We start from the raw sequence: 14,876 nt of genomic DNA on the forward strand, positions 1-14,876 counted from the left end.
AGTAAAAAATAAAAAACCCCGTTATCATTTGATTTTTTCTATTAGGATTTTATTTTTCTGAAGTCCCAAAATTCACGTGAATTAGACTTTTTCAATACACTTTTTTTTTGTAAATAGTGTTACGGCATTACCTTGGTCATGCTGCTCACATCATATTTCAATTCAGCTGCATATTTCAACACCATTTTCTCTCAAATTCTACCGATTTCACCCAGGTCTTTATATCAATTCCGAATTTTCGATATTAGCATTTTGAGACCTGGGCCCGGCGGCCAGCCCAGTGGAGATTCCCAACGAGGCACCACCGCATTTGTTCGCATCTGCCCCCTTTACGGACTGGGCAGTGGCTGTAGCCGTACCTTCCCCTCCCCCTAAACCCTAGCCATGGCGGCGGCCAACCTCCTCTCGCGGGCGCTCCTCCCCTCTCTAAACCCCAACCCAACCGCCCGCCACAACCGCGCGGGCCCTTCGGCCGTGCCTCTGCGCCGCCGCCACGGCCTCACGGCCTCCGCCCGCGCGTCCCTCTCCACGGCCGCGCCGGCGGCGGTGGCGGCCGACGGCAAGCGCTGCTTCCAGCGCGGCGCCGATGGCCACCTTTGCTGCGAGGGGGTGAGGGTGGAGGACGCGATGGCGGCGGCGGAGCGGACCCCCTTCTACCTCTACAGCAGGCCTCAGGTCGTGCGGAACTTCACCGCCTACCGGGACGCCCTCGAGGGGCTCCGCTCGGTTGTGGGCTACGCCGTCAAGGCCAACAACAACCTCCGCGTGCTGCAGCTCCTGCGCGATCTCGGCTGCGGCGCCGTCCTCGTCAGCGGGAACGAGCTCCGCCTTGCCCTCCGGGCAGGATTCGACCCCACCAGGTTCCTCGTTGTTCCCATCTCCCTCTCTTTTCTTTACATAAATTTCGGATGTATCGGAATACAATGAATCAATGACTTGCTGGTGGATGACAGTCCTTTTTGACTATTCACTGTGCTATTCTTTCTTCATGTTAATTATAAAACATGCTCTTAGTGGCTTTATGGTGATGGTCTGATTGCATTGTCAAGAACATAGAAGTGGTGTAGTTGGACTGGAAGAATGTAGTATCAACGTAGCTCATTAATATGCTACATTTTTTTTAAAATTCTTTTCCATATTATGATGATAGTGAATTCAACTAAATTTGCTTACATTTTTTTTTGATAACATTGTGCTTACACCAGCATTACAATTTTATAACCAAAATGAAGCAATTTTGAACCAAACTCAGTTGACTCAAGGAGCATAACTACTTTGCAGGGGAGATTCTGATGTATGAAAATGAGATCTTCATATTTTAGAGAACATGTGATGTGATGATTGATAATAAAATCTTAGCATACCTGAAAAGTTTTCATGTTATAGATAACATTTCTCAATACTTCAATTGGTGTCAATTGTATCAACTAACTTATTTTATTATTTATTTTTGCGATCAGGTGTATATTTAATGGAAATGGGAAAACATTGGAGGATCTTGTTTTAGCTGCAGAGAGTGGTGTGTTTGTAAATGTAGACAGTGAATTTGATTTGGAGAATATTGTCACTGCTGCGAGAGTTGCTGGAAAGAAAGTCCCTGTTTTGCTCAGGATAAATCCAGATGTGGACCCACAGGTAATTTTCTACTCCTACCTCAAGATACGTGATATGGCTATATTGGTATGCTATTGCATTATTTGTCATATACAATGAGTGATATGGCTATATTGGAGTTGTCTAGCCCTTTTGTTTTCCACTTTGTTTTTTTGGGGTGCACATTACTTCTTTTGTATTAATTAATTGAATATTATGTGCAAAGAGTGCTCTTTGTTCCTCCATAGTTATCTGTTGCATGATGGGAGTGATGCAGCTGCTTTAAGATTGCAGGAAAGTATATTTGTTTCAAAGAGGCATGTAGATTGAGTTGGAAACAAGATTTCTTCAGTTGATGATCAAATTTCATATTGTTTTTTGCCTTACAAGCTTGCCTATTTTTGTCAATAGGTCCATCCTTATGTTGCCACTGGAAATAAAACTTCCAAATTTGGTATTCGTAATGAGAAACTACAATGGTTCTTAGACTCTATCAAGTCATACTCAAATGATATCAAACTGGTGGGTGTTCATTGTCATCTGGGATCTACCATTACAAAGGTAAACACATTATGCTGTTCTGTTTTTTGGTAATAATTATTAGGAGATTAGAGTTGTAGGTATTATTTTTGTGAGCTTGTTCATGGTGGTGTTTTGTACCTCGACATATTGTGCTCAACAAACACTTTGTCATGCAAGCAACTCACCTTTTCTTTTCACCACAAAGAAAGTGTAAATCCCATAAAAAATAGTTATGCAGTGGTTTTCCACTACCATTTTTGCAACATGTATTATGAATCTCAGTTCCACCATGTCCTGTTACACTCCTATTAGCTGATATGGATGGCCCCACTAGTTAGAGCCTTGAAACAGATGTTCCAGGATCCTAAGATCACATTGCCTCTGTGACCTGGCACCATAGTAGATAAAACGGGACTTGGCTAGTGGTTAAACCGGAAAAACCTGGAACCAACCAGCACCTCTAACGACTTGGTTTCCTTTTAGGACCGTTCCCACAGTTGACCTGGGATGAACTGCTCGAACCATACAGTTATTTTCATAAACTGGTGAACCGATGAAAGCCGAGCTGGACGGCTTATTGTGTGTACACCAGAACTTGGGCCGCATTAAAGCCCATATAATCCAAACTGTAGTTTGAAGGTCCATTCTTCCAAATTAAATGGAAAAACTCATGACAGAAGTGGGGATTGATCCCTGGTGGCTGTGGTAGGAGCTTTATGCACCCACCAACTTGACTGTTGGCTGCTTGTGAAGCAGTAGGAACGTGAAGTGTAGTAAAGGTCTTTGACCCGCGGTTGAACCGAGTGTTATCAAGTCGTCTGACTAATCATGATTAGTCAGCCTGATCAGTCCTAGTAGCTCGATTATGCACCTCGAGGTGATTAGCTCGATCAGAGAACTAGTCATTCGACTAATCACCAATTAATCATGATAAGTTGTCCAATCAGGCTATGGACGACTGGTTTGGTATAGTCACTTTGGGTCTTTGAGGCTGAAGGGGAGCCACACCAAGTGTGGCCCTTGGTATGGGGGTTGTGGAGTTGACCCATTAGGTTATAGTAATAGTTGTTACAGTAGTTATTGTAGTGGCCCACATACTGTATATATTTCCTCTCCTCTCTTCTGCCGCCACATGCCCATGAAACAAGAGAACCAACTTCCTCCCATCCCAGACCACCGTTTCACCGCTTCGTGAGGCTTCCTTCACAGCGTCTCCACCTGCGAGGCTTCCTCTACAATTGCCACTGTGATGTGGACTAGGGTTCCCGATCTTCCAAAAGGTTCTGATAAACGGTCGATTTGGGCGGAGTCGCGACACACGTCGATCCAACTTCTTGAGCCCCGCAATCGCAGCACCGTCTCCTCTGGTTACCACCGGGCCGGAACACAGATTGCCTCGCCAAGAAGGCTAATTCCTGTTTGTGAATTGAAGAGCACAAACAAGAACAAGAAAGAAAGCAACCAAAATTGCAGATGAATGATTAAGCTCACGAGTTAGGGTCTTACAAACCGATCTAGCAGGGAAACTGTTCTTGACAAAAATAATCTAAGCAAAACCCAACCCTAACCTAGGCGACAGCTACTGATATAATCTTAGAGTCATGCAAGACCCCTGGACGCGTCCCTATTAGGACTCAGACACGATACATGGCCCAAAAGGCCCAAAGACGTTGACGCAGCACCAGAATAGATTCTAGACGCTAAATTGTTTTGGTTGATTCCCGTTGACTTGTAATGAATTTGGATGTGGGACCAGATCCATTGGAAAGGTTATCTTCTTAGCTTTCCATCCATATAAAGAACACCCCAATCAGAGCACTTATGTGACCTGGGCGCCCGATTTAGTGTAGACTGGTCCTGGACTTCGAGCCGTGGTCGAAGTCGAATTTGTTTGGGCCTCCACCTTGACTTGGACGTCCTTGATGATCCTCCACACCTCCAAGCATCTCTTTAAATGTCTCCATGTCCTCTCCATGATTCCTAATCATAATACAATCATTAAGTAGCAATCTATTCTCCAAATCATACAAAAAAGAACATAGGAACGAGCTCACCTCTAAATTTAATTGTCGTGCGCAAGCTCTAGTGATTGGACCTTGAATATCCAACAGAGGTGTATTGTGTGCATCGGAAGGAGTGATGACCTCATCACACTGCATCGCTGGTCTTTAGTGCTATGTCCCTCACTCCCTTTGTGTCCAACCCTGCTTGTCGCTGGTGCCATTGAAGACTGCTGCCGATGACACTGAAGACTACAAATTGAGTCCTCTGTTCGTCAGTCCAATTGTTGCCAATGCGGTTGAAGACTACAGCTGAGTCCTCTGTTGCCAGTTACTGATGCTCTCCGCAGTTTGTCATGCTGCTTGGTTGTTGTTCTATTATCTGCACTAGTCCCCGACTAATCAAACCTGATTGACGACTAATCATAACTAGTTGTCTGATTGGTACCCTTATGACCAGACTTGACTTTATGATTTGGAAACATCTTGAACTGCTGGTCACACTGGTGAATGTGTGAACTAGGACTGTAGGATTGAAATACAAGACCAAGCCTTTTAGCAGAAATAAAAGAATCCTCAAATTTGATGGACTAACCTGTCGATATTTGATCACACTTATGCCGCTGATTAAGACCTCTCAAGAACAAGAGAACACAACTTGATGATAGATCAACGTTATTGCATTAATATGTGTTTACAAAGTGCAAAAATGAGACTAGATGAGCTCAGCCCAACCAATAAAAATTGAATAACAACAGTGGGATGAACGACACAAGAATTAAAAAAAAAATCAATAACACAATTTGAAGAGTGCAAAATATATGATAAAAAATGCCACATCCTTAAATCTTAAATGTAGAAAGTGTTATTAAATTCAATTTAATGGTTGCAACATTTCAGACATGGGAACACAACATCCTAGAGTGCCACAAATTTTTGAAGATCGTGCAACATTAAGTCTTTTTGAATTACGAACAAATGAAGTATCTCAAAGTAGCTTTGCAAAAAATAGAATGACTGCTGTAACCTTGTTTCCCTATGTAACTTGCCTTTCTTTTCTATTAACTATAGTTCAGGCAGCCATGGATGTTGTAGGAACTGCCACAACCTGTGCCTTCTTCTCCGACATAAACTCATGTTTTCTACCTTCGATAGCCAGGGAATGTACTCCTTGATCTCTCGAGTACAGATAAAGCCATTATCTCAGGCTGAGATTTCAGATAGATTCTTATGGCAGTTCCTAAGCTAGTCAATTTGCCGAGTAAGGGAACAACCACTGTTGCTGATCGGGTTCACAAGTCAACTTTGTTATGAATAGCGCTTGTATTCATTTGAGGGAAAAATGCCCGAATATATTCATGTACAAAGGAACACCAAAAGGCTAAAACTATAAATACATCTAACAAACTTATGTGTTTTAAAAGTGTCATTTTCCTGACTCATGCCGTATCAATCGGGCTGTATAGCTTGTATTCAGTCATTCTGTTATCATTGATAAAACCCTGGTGGCAGTTTTGTTAAAAAATGTAACCTGAGAAATAGCTCATTTTGTTAAAATTGGTCCACGTATGTTCCTACGTTCAGCTCAAAAAGCCTTAGAAGGAGATTCAACAATGATTCCTGAAAAGCCTTCTCAACAGTGATGGTACGCATGCTACTTCTAGTCATTGATGTGCCACTGGCTACGGAGATGGGGTGAGGAACAAAGTGCTTCCTGTTGACATGGACGAGAAGTTCATTCAGTGGTTAGACCGGCTGGGAAGGGGATAGGTAGCTGCTGGAGACTAGAGAGGAAAAATAAAAGCTGCCAAAAGTTACATGTTGCAGTGAGAAAACTGAAGGGAAATAACTGGGGGGTTTAATGAGGCTACATGACGTGGTGACATCTATTATGAAGGATCCGAATGGATCAGATACTAGACTCCCAATGTTATTGCTCAAGGAGATTCTTGTGTGTACACTATTTGTGGGCAGCAGTGTGTCCATGCAAAAAAAGGGCTTTATTCTGCTGATTTTGAAACTTCATCAAACTTATTGTGTTTGTTTCTGTATATCCAAGGACATGGCCCGGTTAAAGACGTGGTCTTATGTTTATTTGCTAAATAACTATTTTTCTTCAGACCATGTTCAAATACTTAGACAATACTTTTGAGCTACATTATATATGATATGTTTTCCTTTTGTCTAGGTGGATATATTTAGAGATGCTGCAGTTCTTATGGTGAATTATGTTGATGAAATTCGAGCACAAGGTTTTGAGTTGGAATATCTTAATATTGGTGGTGGCCTGGGGATAGATTATCATCACACAGATGCAGTCTTGCCTACACCTATGGACCTCATCAACACTGTGAGCTCAATATCCATGTTATATTCCCGATTGTCTTTGTATGCACAAATGGTTTCTTTAAATATATCACTTCCGATTTTGTGCTTTTACAGTGTTAAAGTTTGGCTTATGATGTGATGCTTATATGCGCCCCCCTGTCATTTTTTTGTAGGTGCGAGAATTAGTTCTCTCACGAGATCTTACTCTCATCATTGAACCTGGGAGATCCCTCATAGCTAACACTTGCTGCTTCGTCAATAGGGTCACTGGTGTTAAATCCAATGGTACAAAGAATTTCATTGTAGTTGATGGCAGCATGGCGGAGCTTATCAGACCAAGTCTATATGGAGCATACCAGGTTTGTTTAGTGATACAGCTGATTGTGGTTGCAAGCATCAACGTTGGACCATTGGTTCAATGTGCATAAAAAAGTAGCTGTTAGTTTGGATTCATAAATACATGATTTGAACATGTTAAACATGGAATATACATTTACAGTTATTTCATATCTTATATTATCATGTTGTTTACTTTTCATCTCTATCCACATGGTGCAGCATATCGAACTGGTTTCTCCTCCTTCCCCAGATGCAGAAGTAGCAACATTCGATATTGTTGGACCAGTTTGTGAATCTGCAGATTTTCTTGGCAAGGACAGGGAACTTCCAACACCCGATAAGGTTTGATGATATCCTCTGTTTTCCTTTTGATGATATTCTTCTTGGTACGCCACTCTGACGTATTGCGCTTTTAGGGAGCTGGTTTGGTGGTTCATGACGCAGGAGCCTACTGCATGAGCATGGCTTCAACCTACAACTTGAAGTTGCGACCGCCTGAATATTGGGTACCAATTGACCTATGTATATTTTTAGAGTAAATAATTTGTTGATAGGTTTGTAAAATGTTCCCTTATGTTGGCCTGTTCCCGTCCAATATGCCCTGTTATTTGCAACGCAGGTAGAAGATGACGGGTCCATTGCTAAGATTCGGCATGGAGAGACATTTGATGACTATCTGAAGTTCTTTGATAATCTCTCTGCCTAATTCATTTTCCTGCAACTGTAATAAGATCTTTCTGTCAAGCTCCTATTTTCCTGTGGGTGCGGCTGTATTCTGATTTGTAGCGCAGTACAGTGTTGTAGACAGTATTTTTATTGTAGTGTGTTTTTATCCAAAGTCATCCCAGCGGACTAGAATAAGAAATTACCTGCAATAAAAGTTATTTTGTATGCTATTAGATCACGCGGGTTGCATATTATCACCTTCATCATTTTGCTTTGGTTTATGTTTATAAGTTAAAATTTGAATTTTCAATCTTAAAGTTAATTTTAAGGTTTTTTTTATCGAAGTTTATTTTTCAGTTGTTTTTACATCACTTAGAATGTAAATATAAAAGTTTTATTCATATTTTTTTGTAAATATGCTGTTTGACTTTTTTTTATAAACAAATGATTGCAAAATATGTTTTTGCGTGATTCAGTGACCAATCCTCGCCGCCGTCATCGCAGGCAAGATCGGCACAAGACCTCCTAGGCAGTCTCTGTCCTCTGGCTGTCGCCACTCTCTCCCGCACGCACGCACGCCGACACGGTCGCCTAGAAACTAATGACCTGCATACAGGCGACTCAGCGACGAGTTCAGCGGGATGGTGTGGCGTGTGCGCGAGATGATGCGGCAGAAGGGCAGCGGCACCGCCGGAGCTTCACCGTCGCCTGATCTCTATTTTAGGGAACAGGAATAAGTGAGTTGGTGGGTAAGAGCATGTGGAACAGCCTCTCTAAATCCAACTATCCAAATATCTATTTGGCCACTCTCTGTCTCAAGTAAATTCATTGTTTACTCTAACAATCTCTCTATTTTAAGTTTATGATAGCGGGACCCATGTGTCAGCCTCTATACCATTCTTCCTCTTTCTCTCTCCCGAATGACGGATGAGGACTGGCCGGATGGTAGATGGTGGCGGCAACACTTGGACAAGGGAATGGACGGATGGTGGACGACGCGGATGGAGGCCGATGGTGGGGCAGAGAGACGAGTGGCGGGATGGGCGGAGGCCGACGACGGGGTGGAGCGGCGGGCAAGCGGAGGCCGACGACGTGGACGGAGGCCAGCAAGGGGGTGGGCGAAGGCCCATAGCGGGGCGGAGCGGGTGTGCATGACGGTGGCGATGACGGCCTGGCGTGGGCGGCGGATGGAGGAGAGGGGAGAGGGAGGCGCTGGGAGGAGGAGAGAGGTGTTGTGTAGGCCCATGCGTGGACCCACATAATGGCAAGTCTGGTTTGGCTGGCCAACTTTGGCTAGTGAAATGCGCGCATGTGCCCTGTATGACGCATGATTGTTTCGTATACGTATATATAACACACACTTTAGACATATAAACTTTATACCTATAAACTTTAGGCGTGTAAATTTTATACATAACTTTAGGCGCGCATATATATATATATATATATATAAACTCTATATATAGACTCTTTATGAAAATCTATATAGATACAAATATTATATATAGACTAATATTATAGATATAAATTTAATATATAAAAATATTCATACATATAAATTTATACATGCGAACTATACGCACATAAAATAGAAAAATAAAAAACACTGTTTGGGAAAGTGTCGCGCGCCCCTATCTGCACTCGCGCGAATTAGACTTTCTCGGTATGTACGTGCACACCACGGTTCCATGGCGTTTGCCAGGTTAAGTTCTAGGCCAACACGGATTGTATCCATGCGTTTTCTTCATTCTAAAGGATGCACTACGTGCAGGCAGGGCTCAACTTTCTCCAATGTTACTGCCACCGCCCCGATATGGAGCACAGGACCAGCACCACCTCTTCCTAGATCTCTCCCTTGCACTCACAAGGCCGGCCACGTTCAATGCAAAATAAAATCATACATATAATTAAAATTTTACAAGACTATATTTTTATTCAAGTATTTGCACTTATATACCCTCAACACCTAGATAGTGTGTTATTTATAAAAAACACTCGGTACGAGGGTCTTTTTTATCCCATGTGCCAAACTATTGTTGGCCTCGATCCGGTGGATTGTTGGCTAACGACGTGTAGAAAATTTATTGGCATCCGCCTAATACCTTGCTAGTAGGTGTTTTATCCATACAGGAGACCGCATGCAAATGTTTTTGATAAGGGCCAGCCATGGGGAGGGGGAGCTTTAGCAATTTTGTGGCCGTACCTTAATGCTCATTAGTTCAGTGTTTTTTTTTATATTTCCAAAAATGTGCCGAGCATAATAAGTATTAGTATAGATATATTTCACATACACATAGATATATTTAGCATTATACTTAAAAAAATATTTAACAATGTATTTAGCATATACATATAGATATATTTAGCATTATATGTGTAGATTTATTGAGCATTATTATGGGCTACATAGAATTATAAATTATTTCTTAAAGTGACCCTTGTGTGCGCTATATAGGTCCAGACAGATAAGATCTATATACACATAATAGACATCTGTCACACTATATTGCTTTACTCACAATTGCCATCTCTCAATATAAGTAGGCAACCGAGAAGAGCATAAATGAGCCAAACACAAGCAAGATTGCAAATCAGCCCTTCATACTTATGTCGAACATCAAGAGGCGTTAGACAACGCATATCTTAGTAACTCGAATCACACCTACTTGATTCCTCTCATTTATACACTAGTCATACGAAATCACCCATGTTCATCATATTGAGCAATATACAAAACTAAGAAAAGGTGACTAAACTAAATACTACATATAATACACATATAGTTGCTTACATAGCAATTTATAAACGTGGTCTTTCACAAGCTTGATACCCAAGCCCCACAAGCGTCCAACCAGGGGCAAACCCTCGGTTCAGATATTTTACTGTCTATACACCCGAATCAACGCAATACCTATATGAACCACATCGATGGTAACAATCAGTACATTAAATAGTTAATGTACGGGCAAAGACCAAACCTAGAATACATGCAAGCTATCATGCAAAGGAGACCATTTGTAGAAAATATTTTGCATAAAGCTTATTTTATTTCACAAAGGTTTGTTCAACGACATTTATAACTCATTTATAAATATATACATCTAGCCAATTAACATGACATTTTAATAAAATATTTTATTATAGAATCATTGCCTCCCTTGTATAAATTTAGTAATACAACATTCACCTGCAATAATATCATCACCAAGGATATCATAAACCATAAAAAACCACTTCATTTTTTATCCCCAAGTTATCAAAATAGTATAAACCATAAAACTATACTCAATGAACATAAACATGTTTCTCATGACTATGAGCATGGCTAATCGACTAGCTCTAACTATATAGAGTGTGCACGTATCCATATGATGTGATAAGAGCACAAAAGACCAAACATTCTAGTTGGACCATTACTCGTTGGTACCCCACACTCTACCCATTGAGTGTAGACTAGAGGTCTCAACACAGCCTTAACACTAGCCAACATATGTTATGCCATACGAAGGCACTATGCTATCTCAACACTGTTAGGATAGTAAGCTATCCACCCTAACAGCGGTGGCAACCGATCCTTTGGCTCCCCACATGGCACATGCCATTGTGTTGAAACTCAATCATATGGTCTAAGAATCTTAGGCACACATAGATAGTTGCTAGTTTCCACTACTCCATAAACTGTAGGTGTAGTGCTAGATATACACACAAGTTAATCAGCCATGGTTGTCTCACACCAGTAGTCCTTAATTAACCCAGTAAACACCCCCCTTTTGGTGCACAACTACCACATATGCACACACATGCTTGCCTAGATTTGAAATCAAGTTTTACTTCAATTTAGTTCACAAATATCATAATTTCCATATTATTTCAGAAGCATATAAAAGTGCATTTTAAACCATTGAGGCAAGCCATGATGTAGATAATATATTCCTAAGCATGTGGTATATGTATAAGCAAGTTTAGCTCTAAATGTGCACAATTAAAGTTCTCTTAACACATTCTAAGATTACTATCATCAAGGGATAATTAGGTGATAGCTACCATTACCACATTTCAAATACCAATATTTTCAACTACACATGCAATTTTCCAATCAAATATTTCATTTCCCAAAACTAGGATACAACATGCCCAAAGGATATAGGGGAGGAAGAACTTTTCTTGCCCTTTCTTAGCAATACACCAATCAAATCCTATCTCCTAATTATTTCAACTTGTTACCTATACAAATTTTAAGGTATTTGCTATAGATATAAAAAAGAAACATGCAAACCAATATGTTCTAACATGCATGATTATATTTTTTGTATGGGTTGGTGCATCATTAAAATGGATTTTAGTTAAATAAAATCTATTTTATATTTTTTGGATTAGGAGTTTGATTTTACAAATTCTATTTGTGTTTCTCGGTAGTAGCTGTATACTATACTATACATGCATTTCATGAGTTGTATCTGTGAATTTTTAACCGGAAGCATGAAATTAAATAATATTCTAGGTCTTACATAGTTGGTTTCACATTTTTGTGAACTAGTATGAATTTCTTATGAAATTTTTAAGTTCTAGTGTTATTAGTTGATAATATATTAGAGTTATTTTCAGTACATAAAGTAGTCTATTTTATTTAATATTTTGAAAGTTCACAATTATTCTAGTGTACATGTCCAAGTTAATCTATTTTGGAGGTATAATGCATTTTCTAATAATTACTATAAGTTAGGCAATATTACAGTATTTACGTATTATACATGTCTCTTTTATTTTCACGTACATTTTTACTGAGCAGTATTAAGGAGAGTACTGGTTTGTATCTAACACTCTATTTTCCTTATATTTTGACTTTAAGTTTGAACATTAAAAATTATTATACATTTACTGTATCATTGACTCTACTATACGTATAGTGGCATGTATATTATGTGACTTTTATATATGAAGTGACCCCTCCAGATCAAATTTGGAATTTTTATTAACGAAGAAATTTTTTGGGGCATTTTAGAAGTTGGCAAGAATTTCCTTCTTATTATAAAATCGTTTTCCTAAGGATTATTTATTAACTACATTTCCTGTACAGAACATGTTACATTTCACTTCATTTTAATTTTCTACACAATTTGAAAAGTCCAAGAAAATTAATTTCACAATTTTTAGAGGTATACATATTTTCTTATGTATTTCACAACTTTTACTCTGTTAAACAGTTCAGCAGAAAACCTACTGATCTTCCCCTTTTCCTTTTAGCTTTCTTACTGGCGGGTCCTACCTGGCAGTGGCACAGGACAGGGGAGAGCAGGGCCGGCGGCTAGTCGAGCGGCTCCGGCAAGGTGGTGGTGCCAGCGCCAGTGAATGGTGGCAGGTCCGGGTAACAACCAAAAGGGAAAACACTCCCCACCCTCTTGCGGACGGCCGCACGACACCCGAAGGCAGCCCGAGCAACTTCGGCGATGTGCGCAAGCGGCGGGACAGTTTGCATCATGCATGCATAGAGTTTGATTCGATGGCTTCTATGCAACTAAAGACATGAAAAAAGGCCACTGAAGCTTACCAAACTGAGCCCTCCGAGTGATTGGTCTCCGGTGAGTGGCATGAGGATGAATCACGGTGACGGCAGGGCAATACGACGGTCCGATGGTGATAGCTTGATCTAGTGCTCCATCTATCAAATTTGTGCAAACACCAGGTAACACATGTTCTGGCTATGACGTAACTGAAGGAAATCGATCGGATCTTCACCGGTTTGGGTGAATTTGGAGCATAGTTCCCGTGGGTGAGTGGTCGGAGCCGATGAAAGACAACGAACACATTCTTCGGTTAGTCACAACTAGAAACTAAACCAATCCTGATCCACGACCTGCGCTAGTACACACCATGACAATTTAATAATAGTAGTTGTTTACTAAACAAAAAAAATAATAGAGTTTTACAAATACAACAAAACTTAAGGAACTAATTCTCGTAGCAGCGATCGTCAGACATCCTTGAGCAAAAGAACAACCTTAACCTTTGAAAGGAACTTCGTCCGAATCGTAGTTTGCTTCTAGAGAAAAGGGGAAATTTGCAAGACTAAGTACAACTAACATACCTAATAAGTAACACCGACAAATACAATATAATACAAAGGAGCACAAAGGATAGGCTAAGAGTTATTTTGCACAGATAGGAAATTTCAAAATATTTATTCCGCAAAGGTAAGAATTAATAATTATTAAACAATATTAAACCAAACTTTGTCCAGCGATACGCCACACTACACCAGACCCAATCATTCACTAGTACCATGCTAAACCACATAGTACAAACTTAATCAACTATGCTATAAAATTATTACTCCATGTTCACTTATTATAAAAGAGCGAGACTAATCATAGTAAATCTCAATCGATGCTATAACCATGAGCGTTGCTATTCAAACAGTTTTATTCAAATCAGATGTGTATAACTTTACCCCTAAGACATAACCATGAAGTACGTATCCATACATCAGTATGCCACCACGACATCCCAACAAGAGGCTGTAATAGAACCATCCGCACAAACCAATCCTCACCATTCACATCATGCTGAGGTTCACTTCCTGTACAGGTAGACCCTCACTAGGCAAGCTACCCCCTTGCGCCATGATAGATTCGACAGCTGATCAACTCTTCCCGGGGCTGACCCAACTCCATCCTATGTACACTCTCCTCGGTATACTTCTAGTCCAGCAGTTGTCTACACTGGCTTGTGATAAGTACGGTTATTTTTAAAAGGGTTTCCCGTGAATCAGTGCTTAACTATTGTGGGCGCAACTTGCAAGACCATACACCCACAGCTCACCATTATGACGTATTTTAGTTGATTTATTAAACCACTATATCATCAACTACTTCCATTACGAGCTCACCGCTCAAGAGTTAGGAATTAAACTAAGCATGTCCGAGAACATAATTATACAACATATTATTTAATCCAAAGTGACCAGATAAAGAGAATATGATATATGTTTGAATAGCATAAGCATAGGATTAACCATAGTTCATGCAATTGTAAAACAATATATAAATAATTTCTAAATGGTAAAATAATTTTAAAACATTGTACAACATGATAAATAAAGAAAGTATGACTTGCCTTGAGACTCTGAACTTGTATGGGCTATTACTTTGTAACAAAAGGGAGCGTTTGAGTCACCAAAATCTAGAACATACAAGTAAAAACACTCAAAATAATACATTCGACAATACAAATAGAATAGAAACTATTTTTATTGGATTGTTGTCAATTTTATAGATTTACTGAAATTTGAACAAGCTTAAAGGGTCTTCAGTTGAAGTTATGAATTTAGAAGTTAAACCGAAAATAGATCTAACGATTTATCAACCGATGACGGTTAACGAAAGTTGAGATCGTAACTACGATCACAAGCGTGGCAATGACTAAACAAAA

At 40.1% G+C, this 14,876-nt stretch overlaps 1 protein-coding gene across 1 annotated transcript; it reads left to right on the forward strand.

Moving 5' to 3' along the window:
• Window positions 1-344: 344 nt before the first annotated feature.
• Window positions 345-7,705, forward strand: LOC121053577 (probable diaminopimelate decarboxylase, chloroplastic). Its single transcript, XM_040521129.1, has 8 exons — window positions 345-860; window positions 1,461-1,635; window positions 2,005-2,154; window positions 6,304-6,465; window positions 6,617-6,802; window positions 7,002-7,124; window positions 7,199-7,288; window positions 7,402-7,705. The coding sequence occupies exons 1-8, from the start codon at window positions 385-387 to the stop codon at window positions 7,486-7,488; spliced, it is 1,449 nt and encodes a 482-aa protein (XP_040377063.1). The 5' UTR covers window positions 345-384; the 3' UTR covers window positions 7,489-7,705.
• Window positions 7,706-14,876: the final 7,171 nt, after the last annotated feature.

Source organism: Oryza brachyantha, chromosome 2 (genome assembly GCF_000231095.2).
Source record: "Oryza brachyantha chromosome 2, ObraRS2, whole genome shotgun sequence".
Classification (NCBI taxonomy): Eukaryota; Viridiplantae; Streptophyta; class Magnoliopsida; order Poales; family Poaceae; genus Oryza; species Oryza brachyantha.